Genomic DNA, 12,989 nt, shown 5'->3' on the forward strand with positions numbered 1-12,989 from the left:
CACTTAGTTTAAGAAAGGCACAGCTAGAGTAAGGCACACAAATAAAGGAATGTCCAGTTTGTTTGTGCGTAAGTTTCACTATGTCCACGTCTTAAAAGCACACACCGCAACGGTATGCAGTTGCAACTCATCCAAGAAGCATCACTCTAAATTAATACAACTGCTCGGAAGGAATGAGTCTGCTGAAAATCGGACTGTGATTCTGAAAGGTCGCACAAGTCTGCAGTGTTTTGGTCTGACCGCGTCCATTAGTCTGTGTGTGTGTGTGTGTGTGAGTGTGTTCTTTTTTCTGACCTCAATGGCATGCACGTCAAGTTTCCGTCAAGATTTTTGTCTTCTCTCGCCCCCTTTTTTTTGCAATACTGCACGTGTATGTAGATTAGATCAACCACGACACTATATTTGCCAGTGCGTGTTGCTTAATTTAACAGGTGTGTGAATGTCCTTCAACAAATGGCCCGCAGTGTCAACGAACCGCAAGAGCTTCTGAAACTAGATTTTTTTTCTCGATGCGAACCGCGTTTCTCGCACAAACCACTAGCCCAATCAAGTCCGTAATCGCTCAAGCATATCTCCCAGGGATCTCCGAGAATATGAGTCTCGCGTGAACCGCATACACCCTATGCCCCCTCACATCTTAAGTATCTACCACGTTTAAACAATTTTTTTTGCTATCATCGGAAACCTTTCTGCAACTAGACCGATGTGTAACCTTAACGACGCTTAACACACGACATCCCCGCAATCACCTGCCCATCCACGTTTTTGAATTGTATAAGTAACATATTTACCAGCGAGCAAACTTGTACCTAAACATCGTTCCCTTGTGTATATAATTTATTTTATTAGCTACCCACCCGTTATGTAATACCCCCAATCCTGGGGGCCTTTAAGGTAATAAAGTGAAAGTGAAGTGAAGCGTGTAAACCAATTTACAAAACCAGCCAATGTTTTTACAAGGGCTAATTCTTATCAAAATGCTTGCTCCAGCTAAATTTCTTGTTATATCACTCCTAATATATGGGCTAAGTCAAAAGGAGTAAAGCCTGTTGCTTGAAAAAAAAATGCTAATACACATAGAGAAAAAAAACTACATCAATAACTCAAGACGCCATGTAACACTTATACTCGAGACTGAAAAAAATAAAAGTTGAAGTGCATGCACACTCCCAGTTCTTTAAAGCTTAGTTGCACGAAGCAAATACCCCGTAGCACATAATGCCCTCATTGCAAAGCCTGCAAAAGGGCATACTCCGAGAGTAGTCCACAACAAGAATGCATGATTTCCTATCGCCCTAAACTTGACGAAGAGTTCTCGCCTTCGTTGGGCGTCTAGCAACTAGACCAGTTAAAAGCGCATGTCATATTATCTCGCCTTGATAACCATACACAAATGAGGATGATTCACCATGCCCAATTTTGTGCGGGAAGTTGTCGTTGAAAGCCGCACATAACTCAAGCCACTGAAACCAAGTTTCCATTCCTTTCAGTAAGTCAACGCGAAGGCAGAATCTTACTTATGGGTTCACTGTGGGTTTCTTTTTATAGTTTTCCTTTGTAGCTTAGCTTCACGTTGTTGTCACGTGGATGACATTCCTTTCTTTTCGAGATACAGTTCCCTGAAAGACACCGTAATTGTGTGCTCCGGAATACTTTTGACTGCGGGTAATTTTTTTCAACCTGCACCTAAACCTCAGAAGGTACATGCCAACCTGTGAGCTCTCAAATTCGTTAAAATTCCAACCCATACAACAATGAGAAAAAGTAGCACGCTTTGTTTTTCGCCTTGAACACACACCTTTTGTGAGATTACCTACAAATTTTATTAAATTTGTTTAGAATTTAGACTTTTCCCGCAACCTTGCTGTTGCCACTTGCGCCTGCTTGTGTGAATAAAGTTGTCCGAATAAACTTGCCCTGAGCAAGTACCCTTTTAGTCACCCTTCAGCGAACCGCAAAGCTACAGTCTGAGATCGATGACCAAAGCGTTTTTTTTTTCAGCATAACATAGTTTTGCAGAAATTGACGTAAGATTGGTAAAAGTCGTAGAACAAGTCGAAATTCGTAAACCTTACGAAATGTTTCTAAGATTTGGCTTGCATGCAAGTACAGAAATGCCATTTCAATCCTTCTCCCATCATAGTTTGGCCGCTCAAGCCAGGATTCGAACCCACCACTTCGTTATCAGAGGCACACCAACGAGCCACCGCGGCCGACAAGACTACTGACTGCCAATTGGTTTCGTAATGCAGGACGAAGGGCACGCTGCCAAAACTCACAGTTAGCACAGACAAATGTTTTCACCATCGCAAACAGGTGCTTATACGTCGTGGAACTGATGCCAAATCTATATATAAGCCCCAGCCAAGCAACGGCTGAGAAGGAGGGACAGAGCAGTCCCCTCCCTGACGAGCAAGGCCCGCAAGAGAAAAGAACTTGGTCGAAAACGAAGAATCTTCGTTATCCATGTCCCGTCTGTTCTTTCTTTTTCTTTGGTCAACACGGTACTTTATCAGCGGGCTTGTTGAGACTACTCGTTGAGAAAAGGGCGTGATTGGAGGGCGTCCTCTTCGCTTGCCAGTGCTTGAGCTCGAAGGCAACAACTGTGAATTATCGTCGTTGTTGGACAGGTGAGAATGCTTGACGCCACCGCGGGTCAGCCATGGCCATGCTGCGAACGTTGCGGCTGGGTAGTCCGCCACACCGAGTGGCTGAGTTCGCGTGTTTTCTGCGCTGTTGTTGGGATGATCAGTTTTGTCCTATTTTGTCACCGTTTGCTAACTTGCGTGCCCGAATCGTGGAAGGAAAGAAACCTGAAAGTAACTTAATGATCGCGCGAGGAGTGATACGTGAGGTGTTACCTTGATAGAAGACAGCATCAAGAATTCGAACGCAAACGTGGGTAGTTGATACCTTGGTTGGGAGTAAAATGAAGTAGTGGTTTTTGATAGGTCATGTAACGCCTATAACAGACAGCCATTGTTTTATCAGAGATTGCGTAATCACTGCCAAGGGAGGCTAAACGTCGCACAGGCGATGAGACCAGGAAATTTGAATGTTTAGGATAACATTGGCTGACGCAGGACAGAGGCTACTGGAGATGGTTGGGAGAAGTTCACACCCTGATGTTGACTTATGTGATCTGATAATGATTTATATATTGAGTTTAACCTCGCATGTCCTACCTAAACATAAGTCGTAGCAGAAATATAGAAAAGTAGCAAACGCAATTTGTCACCCCCACTTTACTGCCACTGTTTTGTTGAAAACCAAAGCTTCGTGTTGTTGCTTTCGCTATATTTATGCAACAAACCTCCAGTAAACCATTTTGCACATGAAGTGGCGTAAATGGTTACGTCATTGAAATTTAATGTGTCCCTTCGGCTGCCTGTGCTTGGCCTCGCATGCAACTGTGATGAATCATCTTTTTAGCAGGCCATCCGAAAACAGCTAACCTCGCGAAACGGCGCTGCCAGTTTTTGGGCTATTGTTAGAATAGAAATGACATGTGCACAGGTGCGTGCATTTAAGCCAAAGAAGACGCATGTTACCTTAAGTCGTTGGCAGGTTCTTGAGTTCTTAGTCTACGTCTGGCAGTCAAATGCACCATTGACCCATAACAAACAAAGAGGCTGGTTTTCCTTTGGAGCAAATCTTTTGTCTTTAGAACTAAATCAACGTTATGACTTAAGAAACGTAAGGAAATAATCCTCATTCTTTATGCCGATTCACTCGATGTAAATTCTGTGAGTCAACTAATACGACGTCTCTTTTTAAGCTCTTGCACACGTCTTTGCGAAATATTTGCACATGCACTGAACTGTTGATGACATGAAGAAGAACTTATTTCCATTTTGTAAACTTTCTTTCGCACAGCAGTCATATTACAGATAAACAGTTACTGGTCTTGACCTGCGCTGTGGTATAAGTTTCTGTTCATCATCAGCATCATCATCATCATCATCATCATTATCATCATAATGAGCCTGGTTACGCCCACTGCAGGGCAAAGGCCTCTCCCATACTTCTCCAACAACCCCGGTCATGTACTAATTGTGGCCATGTCGTCCCTGCAAACTTCTTAATCTCATCCGCCCACCTAACTTTCTGCCGCCCCCTGCTGCGCTTCCCTTCCCTTGGAATCCAGCCCGTAACCCTTAATGACCATCAGTTATCTTCCCTCCTCATTACATGTCCTGCCCATGCCCATTTCTTTTTCTTGATTTCAACTAAGATGTCATTAACTCGCGTTTGTTCCCTCACCCAATCTGCTCTTTTCTTATCCCTTAACGTTACACCCATCATTCTTCCTTCCATAGCTCGTTGCGCCGTCCTCAATTTAAGTAGAACCCTTTTCGTAAGCCTCCAGGTTTCTGCCTCGTAGGTGAGTACTGTTCTTCAAACACTTCTCAACTATTATGCAGAATATATGCCTTCAATTTGTATTAATAGAAAACAACGTCGGGGGCTGTTTTTCAAATACGTGACAATGGAGAAAGTGTCTGGCTTGGTATTTATTTTTATTTTATTTAATACATACTCTGAACACGAAGTCCATGCAAGGTGTGTAATACAATGTTAGGTCACAAGAAGTAAAACAATGTCAATACAACAAAATGCTGCTACAATACGACAACAATTCTGATACAAAAAGGAAACAATCGTGATTCAAGTTTCAAAAAGGCAAGTCATTCCAGTCATTAAAGGTGCGTGGAATGAAAGAGTATTTGATGGAAAGCATTTGATGTCGTCCCGCACAATCTACTTTGCTTAAAATTATCATTCCTAGGCCTTCCTGAACATATTTTTGGCTGGATAAAGGATTATTTACACCTGCGCAAACAGCAAGTTGTTCTTAATGGGGTAAACTCGGCTCCAATGCAGGTGCTATCGGGAGTGCCTCAAGGCTCTGTACTTGGGCCTCTTTTGTTCCTAGTTTATATTAATGATTTAGTAGTAGGCCTTAATTCAACAGTTAGACTGTATGCCGATGACTGCGTCATGTATCGTGCAGTGAAATGTTATGCCGATATGTCTGTCTTACAGGACGACCTTGAAAAAGTTTCTATTTGGTGCAAGCAGTGGCAGATGATTCTGAATACTGGTAAATGCTACCATGTGCAGTTTACAAAGAAAAAGAAAAAATTCCCCAGTTCCTATTGCCTAAATAATATTGCACTCAGTACCGCTAAGGATGTTCAGTACCTCGGAGTTACGTTTTCTGAAACGCTTGACTGGACTAATCATGTTAACTCAATTAGCGCGAAAGCTTACCGTCTTCTTCACTTTTTCCGACGAAATTTTAAGCATTCTCCTTCATCACTGAAGGCAACCTTGTATTTCACAAACATCAGGCCTATTCTAGAATATGCATGCGTTATCTGGGATCCATACACTACAAACCTCACAGAAAAAATAGAACGCGTCCAAAAGCAAGCAGCACGCTTCGTAACAGGAAATTATAATTTTACTACCAGAGGATCCAGAATAAGGGAAGGGTTGGGTTGGAAAACTCTTTCTTCACGCAGGAAAATCCTAAGATTCAAATTCCTTTACAATATATATAAAAGTAAAACTGGTATCGACAAAACACTGTTCATCAAGGAGCCGCATTACGTTTCATCTAGGAGAGACCACGCTAAAAAAATTAGAGCTTATCAGTGCCGTACCAATGTGTTTAAGTATTCATTTTTTCCTAACACGATTAGCGATTGGAATGAGCTCCCTAATGAAGTGATGGCAGCTTCTAGTTTTGAAAATGCTATTGAGAGTCATATTCTTTGATTGTTCTGTTATTCATCTCTGCACATACGCTACTTTTTTTTTCTGTTTTGTTAGTTAGTTATTTTGTCACTCACTTTGTTTTGTACTTTGTTAGTTTCTATTCCGCTTTTGCGAATTTCAGTGCTTAAACTATGTTCTATTTACTTATGTATTCTTTTGATGTTGCTGAATATGTTTCCATTGTGACCACCTGTATTTTAACCCCCCTACGATAATGCCGTACAGGCGATGTAGGTATACCGAATAAATAAATAAAAAATACGTTTATTCGGGCAAAGTAGGGGGTTAGCGCATTTTGGTGATGTTGGCGAGTAGGTCTCTTACTAGTGGACTTGCATGCAATGCCAGGTCCAACTCCAACAAGTCCACTCCATAAAGTTCAGTTAGGTTTCTTGTATTGAAAATAAATATTGCAAGCAGTTCTATTTTGTTTGTGTTCCAACTTATTATACAGAAATTGATTAATATTGCAAAATAAAAAAAAATCTACAGTACCAAGGTTTCAACAAGGTATTGCAGCAATAAATTAAGATACGAGAATAGTGTGAACTGAGCTACTTAAGGCATTCAAAGCAGGCAAACTTGAAGCACTAGTACCACACTGACGTGTCATTGGTTTGTCAGTAGTAGCAACGTGACAACTTCACGAAAGGTGTAAACTCATATATGATATTCGTCTGCTTCAAATGTTCTAAGCGATGACGTTTAGGTAACTGTGATGTCTGTTTTTAGTGCACAGTTTCGAATTGGTAAACTTCATGCTTCAATTTTTTTTAAACATCGATTGTAGCTCTTTTTGAAAAAAGATACGGTGGCCCTAAATCAAAATTTCGCTTCCCAATATTTGCTAGACCTTCACTCCATCTGCAAAGGCAACACATGTCGTTGAAGTCGTTTCACTGTTTTGTCTCATGAGAGAACGTGTATATTTCCCATCTATTTCGATAAGGAAATCGGAAGTTGGCACCGAATTAGAGCTTCGAGTCAATATGCACGCGCATAAATGGCGTCCAAGTCCATGTCCCAGCAACGGCTTCATTTGAGTAACGGACACGAATATCAAAGGCTACGATCTTGCAGGTTATAAGCGCCGGACGTAACTTTGAAGCCAAAAAACTAGTCATGGTCGCCATATTTAAGACATCACCTACCGCCTACAGTAACATATTTGGTACCCGCCTTGCATGCAGAAGTCTACTATGACGCTGCGACATAGCATTAGGCTTATCTCATGCTGGAATACCAGCGTGGCAGAGCTTATGCTCATGTCTTTGTGTCCCCGTCACAGCGTCTACCACGTTTCATTGTTCGTAACTTACAACGCCCATGTCTACACATCTTGAGTCTTCACTAAGCGTCTAGGCTCCGAAAGCTCACTGGCCGATAATGAAGCGTAATCACCAGTACTCATTAAATGCCTAACGGCGTATTCGTATCTTGGTCACATGAATGTGTACACCTCGTTCAACTTCAACAATACCATTCCTGACTTGTGCAGGTCTGAAGCATTCAACAAGGGTTCCCACTGGAGGAAGCTTGTTATACCATGCTGCAATGCTAGCATACCGAAGTGTTCGTTCATGCCGTCTGTTCCCCTGTCTCAATGCTCTTACCGCTCAAATCGTAAAATTAAGTGTCCATAATAGCGTGGCTCTATAATGTTTGAGTAATTAGCCTCTATGTTAAGTTCAACAAGTGCACTCACCGATAATCAAGGGTGTCCTCCAGAAGCTGCGACTCCTGGCCACTGCCACATGGTCCCGGCTGCAGACCCATGGTGTCGGGCATGTACGTACAGTCAGACCAGCGGTCACCGTACATCATCGTCGAAACGGGACCTAGTTCCATCAAGGCTGCTTCTGCTGCTACCTTTTGCAGGACTTTCAAATTATTTCTTATGGCCTGCGGTCTTTGGTTCTTTGGACCACAATACAGCAAATGTCCTAAATGCTTGTGGCCTTTCTCCTATATTTATACTTCTTTGCAGCTGCTGGTGCGAAGATTTATATATTTATGGCAGTACGCTGATGCGCTGGCCCACTGCGACTGTCGATTGTTTGTAACCTTGGTGAGAAGAACTCGTCAAGCTCACAATTGCAAGTAGAAGGCACACTTCCTGAAATGCTCACGAAGTTAAGGTTCCAAAATACACATTTTATATTTTATATGGCTCCCGATAGTTTGAAATTACATTTCTGTTGAGGAACAGCGTGTAGTCAATGCAGACGAAATTGTCGTTCTTGATGTTTTGTGGAAGTTGCTGTACCTGATGATTGATGAAACTGACAGAAGGTGTCGCTCTCAGTTTAGCACACGCAGTGAGTGTAAGTAGATGCTCAAGAAGTTGTGAACGTTGACGGAACTGAAGTAGTGGTCGGTCTGAAATGCTCCACACTTTGATGTGCTCCTACATGGGCACTACGAACACACGTGGTAAAAGTTGGTAGGCTGTGATGAACATGGTGCTACAGGCTCTGAACTCACAGATGAATGTTTTTGATTATAAGTTTCGTCTTGCTTCCGGGCTGCCACTCTTTTTCAACCCGAGGCACGAAAAGTCCTGAAATGCAGCTTCCTGCGATCGCGCTCTGTTCCGAGAGCTCAATCACTGCGGCTCCCTTGTGAACACGCGGAGTGCACACGTTGGCGAAGTGGATGATTCAAGCACAGTACATGTGACATCACTCACGGAAACGTTTCTTTAACGTAGGTGCCGCCTGAATACGCTGCGAAAGTAACGCCGTACCTTTTGATGTATTGGCCCGCAGCATATGCAGGAGGAATATTCAGTGTAATACACGCCAACAATTTTCTCAAAGCACCCTCAAGTGCCTATACTTTTTATTCAATCACTGATAGTATATCGGTTAGTTATACAGTCGCGATGAGACGGGGAACGTGGGATGCTATCAGCACACTGTTGTCAGCGGTGGACCTTTGTACAGGCTTAATGACATGCAGGATTAAAGGGCCCCAACCTTCCTTTCGCTAATCAGACTAGGCAGCAGAACGAAAAAGCAGCCCGGAGTGACAAAATTGGGCACGCCAGCACAATCTCACAAACTTCGCTCGCCACTAGAGCTTCTGTAGAGGGTTCAAGATCCAAGAAAATTCACGGGTTGTACCTATATAAGACTTCTCCAGACGCGGTTGATATTCCACATGGGTTCTTGAAGGAGTCTTTCAAGCGTAGGCAAACAAAACACTTTGATGTTAGACTTGGAAGTGCAGGGGTGCGTCACGCTAAGCTCGTTGTTCAGCTTTAGAAGTTGCGCATAATCCTTGACGGCCACATAGAGTGAAGAATGCCTTCTGTTGATTGGGAACTGAAAAGCGGCTGCACGCTGTCGAAGGCACGGGATTGGTCTCCAGAACGTTCCACTCTTAAACACGCGGCACGGGGTTTCGATTCGAAGTTCCGCTTCAACGAGGACGAACGGTTAAACGACCACGATACGAAGAGCACTTGCGGAGTGTCCCCGACGACGACGGCGAAGCATCGCCGCCCTTTCCAGAAGGGTCCAGGACAGGGTTGCGGGATGCCTCGGATTCCAGCACAAACGGCCGGACGCGTTACTATCTCGGTTCGTCGGGGGCCCAGGGTTGGCAAGCGAGCGGCTTCGGAGCACCGCCGAACGGTCACTGGGGTCGCGACTGTGCGCGCACATCTCCCGGAGGCAACCGATAGTGACGCCGCCACAGAGACGACGTCGGCCATGGCGACAATCTCGGTTCTTGCCCGCACAGAGCCTAGCACTCCCCCTTCCCCCTCCCTCCGCATCACTTCTCCCACCCACACCCGCCGCGCTTATCTTATCTCGCATGTCCCCCTGCCTATCACCTGAGCCGTACAGCCCCGCAAGCGAAGCTTCCTGCGGGCAAGCAGCGGCTCCCGAAGAGCAATACGTATTGCTCGTTATCCATAGCGGGGAGGGTGGCCCGAATGGACGTTGGACGGGCAGCCATCGCTGCCACGCTCTGGCGCGGATGGGGGATATAGCTTGTGATCGGCAACTTGTGTCACACGTAAAATACAGGGCGTCGATGGCTGGTACGACCATGTTGCATCATAGGGACGAATAGTGAACAGTGAAATTTCGAACAGTGAGATTTTAAGATGGATTACAGTGCCTAATGGAATCGCAGTGCCAACCGCGCAATATACAAACGCGTCATTCGTTGATTTTGCTTTTTTCCGTAATTAAGTTCTTAAGTACGTTGACGCACCAGAAATTCTCAAAAACGCCGACGTAACAGACGTTCACTTTGGCAGTGTACGAAAACCAAAACCCTTCATATACAAGTGTCGTCACATGAGTCACTTTCGCTCGGCACGACCACAATCAAATGCACCAACTAATCTGGAAGCGATAAGGGTCTAGAGAACTTCCTGCAGATTTGATAGTCTTTAACTGGTAATATCACGTTTTCCTTGCGCAACTCGCCAGGAAACGCGCGATTGGCTCCTGCTCAGCACTAGGCGCAAAACAGACGACTTGCGAACCGGATTGTCATCGACCTTATTGAGTCACTTTATGCAATCCTGGATGCTACTCGAGGCTTCCCTTCAAACGACCCTTCTAAGTATGTTTATTCACTCCCTTGCAGATATGCCCCGATGTACCAGTGAATCATCGTTTAAGTAGATTAGGAATAAATTGTGCTAATAAACAGAACAGAGCACACGACGTTATAGTTAGGGTTTCGGTGACATTAACGTTAAAGAATTTCGCTCAAAGCTACTGGAGCCTCTTATGCGGCAGAAGAGTAAAACTTTGGGTCCCTTTGTGCATACGTGGCTTGAGAGAGTAAAGGGTTTAGGACAGGCAGGGAGGTCAACCAAAGTAGCACGGTTAGCTACTCGCCACAGTAAAACAGTAAAAGGGGACTAAAAATGAGTAGAAGGAGAAAAGAAAGGCTCACAGTGGGCATGACAAGCAGATTCACAAGCATCCATTGTTCTGTTAGCCATAAGCCGTCTTACAGGCCGATGGATCTCGGGAGACACAGCAGCACTTTCCTGGCTTTTGCATCACCGGCGCACGTGACCCAGTTCCGAGGGATTTACGTTCTATAAAAGGCCTGCCATTTTGTTTTCATAATGCGGTTCAAAGGGCGATCCATTGACCCTCGTATGATTGCCAGTCACACAAAAGCTGATTTAGAAATAGTTCTATGACGAGGGCATGCAGAACACGATTCACACACGCCGCTGGACGGGGGTCTTCTGTGTTTTCTGCATCCTGTCCATTAACGCTGTCTGCCAACAGAGCATTCCTATCCTGGTAGCTCTGTATAGCTGCGCTTTAAGCTCGCACCTTGCTGTGGAGGGTTGGGGGGTGAGGGTTTGGCGTAGGTGTTAATCGACTGACACACCACCAGTGAGCGCCAAGTTGAAACTATTCGTCAACCATGGCCTGCAAAGAAATGCCAAACATGCTTCATTTGAACTGAACAAAAAGTGCTGATTGAAAATGTTCCAACATCCGATTTGGTTGCTCTCCTCAAAGAGGGGTGTTTAATATTTAGTTTTGTTCTCCATAGATGGTGTGATGAGAGAAGACCCGCTCGCTGCTCACCAAACATGGTGTTCAAATTATGAACATAATTAGAAGTTTCAACCACAGTAGTAGCTCAGTGGGGGTACCGCGTTGGCATCGAAACTGAGCTTGAGATCTCCGGGTTTCATTTCGGCCACGGCAGCCATATTTCGATTGAGGCGAAATGCAAAAGCGACCGTGTAATTAGGTTTATGTGCACGTTAAGATACCCAGATGCTCAAAATTAATCCTGAGTCCCCCACTACGGTGTGCCTCAGAATCAGAGAGTGATTTCAGCACATAAAACCCCAGAATTCATATTTAATTATGGGGAAGTCACATCTGTCTCAATATACCGGAAACTATGTATTTTGTACTGTTAGTTTCTGTGCTGTGACATGCAGCTTCTATGTGTCGCTCAACGCACACAAATGAAATAAGTTTGACAGCACCTGTGATGTGTATTTTAACGTTCGTGTGTCCAAGCTTGTCATATGGTGCAGCACAAAAAATGCACGCCCAAATAACAAATGAAGTTTTGACGACTCACATGCAGCAATGGACGTGTCTTATTTTTCACGTCCTGTAAATACGCACTATTTGTTTCTTTGCACAGTTATGCACCGACCATCCCAAATTATCAATCTGATGCCACATTAGAGATACCCGTATCTCACTAGAATCGCTTCAGCTTGAGTCACAGATACCGCAAGTGGAGTTCCATAGCTTCTAGAGGAGTCTGCAATGAAAAGCGCCGATAAATACGCCTTACTGAACCTACTCCTTAGCAGCGAAAGCCACCTGTGGCCCACAAGCAGCGCTATAGCAAGAAATCAACACCAACAACTCCGAAGGCCCAACCCGAATCTCTCTTCTAAAGTCTTTAAATCGCGACCAACAAATAAACGCGCGTGTCCGGTAACATTCCGCGAATTCCACGTGCTTCTACCAGCAAAAAAAAAAAGAAGAAAGACGCCGCCGAAGAGGCAGGGAGGACAGCGCGCAGAAAAGTCAGCGCGCAGAAAGGTCAGCAGCAATTTCACGCAGCGTTTAAGCTGCCCAACAAGCTTCGATAAGTGTTACCCCCTTGGCATCAAAATATATTGCGAAAGACTTACAGAAGAAGCAAACAATTCTCAGTGGGCTAAGAGATTGCGCATGACCAAAAAAATAAAAGAAGAATCTTCAGCAGAAGCACACTCTAAAGACGTTGTGAAGCGCAGGAAAAGAGCTACGACATCTCGCTAACCATATCCATCACCCCCTTGGTCTCTGCACGAAGAGGGCCTCAACTCGCAGGTGCGAGTCTCGAGGGAACTGAGCAAAGTGTCCCACAAAAGGTGGTCGCATTCTTGACTCCTTTCGAATTATTCTTCTTTCTCCGCGTGCGCGCGCACACGCGAGCGCCGAAGGGACGTTTATGTTCGCCAGGTCTCTGGCGCAAGAAGGATGAAAAGAGCGGGAGTCAGTCAGTGGCGGTCAGCGACTCCTCTTGCCCCACCGAACCCCACCATCTTACCCTTAAACCTTTGTCTAGGCCGAAAAAGAAGACCGCGCGTACGCGATCTCGAGGAATCCACCGGGTACCTCTGGATGCCGGGAGCGCCTCTGCAAATTGGCGAAGAATAGGAGAACGTTAACGTTGTCGAGAAAGGCAATGGGGTG

At 44.7% G+C, this 12,989-nt stretch overlaps 1 protein-coding gene across 1 annotated transcript in view; it reads right to left on the minus strand.

Moving 5' to 3' along the window:
* Nucleotides 1-9,498, minus strand: part of LOC142587960 (uncharacterized) — a 93,220-nt gene extending 83,722 nt beyond the window's left edge. Inside the window, exon 1 of the mRNA XM_075699361.1 lies at nucleotides 7,490-9,498. Within this exon, the coding sequence (XP_075555476.1) occupies nucleotides 7,490-7,632 (143 nt within the window). The 5' untranslated portion in view covers nucleotides 7,633-9,498. The remainder of the gene's footprint in view (nucleotides 1-7,489) is intronic.
* Nucleotides 9,499-12,989: the final 3,491 nt, after the last annotated feature.

Source organism: Dermacentor variabilis, chromosome 7, assembly GCF_050947875.1.
Source record: "Dermacentor variabilis isolate Ectoservices chromosome 7, ASM5094787v1, whole genome shotgun sequence".
NCBI lineage: Eukaryota > Metazoa > Arthropoda > Arachnida > Ixodida > Ixodidae > Dermacentor > Dermacentor variabilis.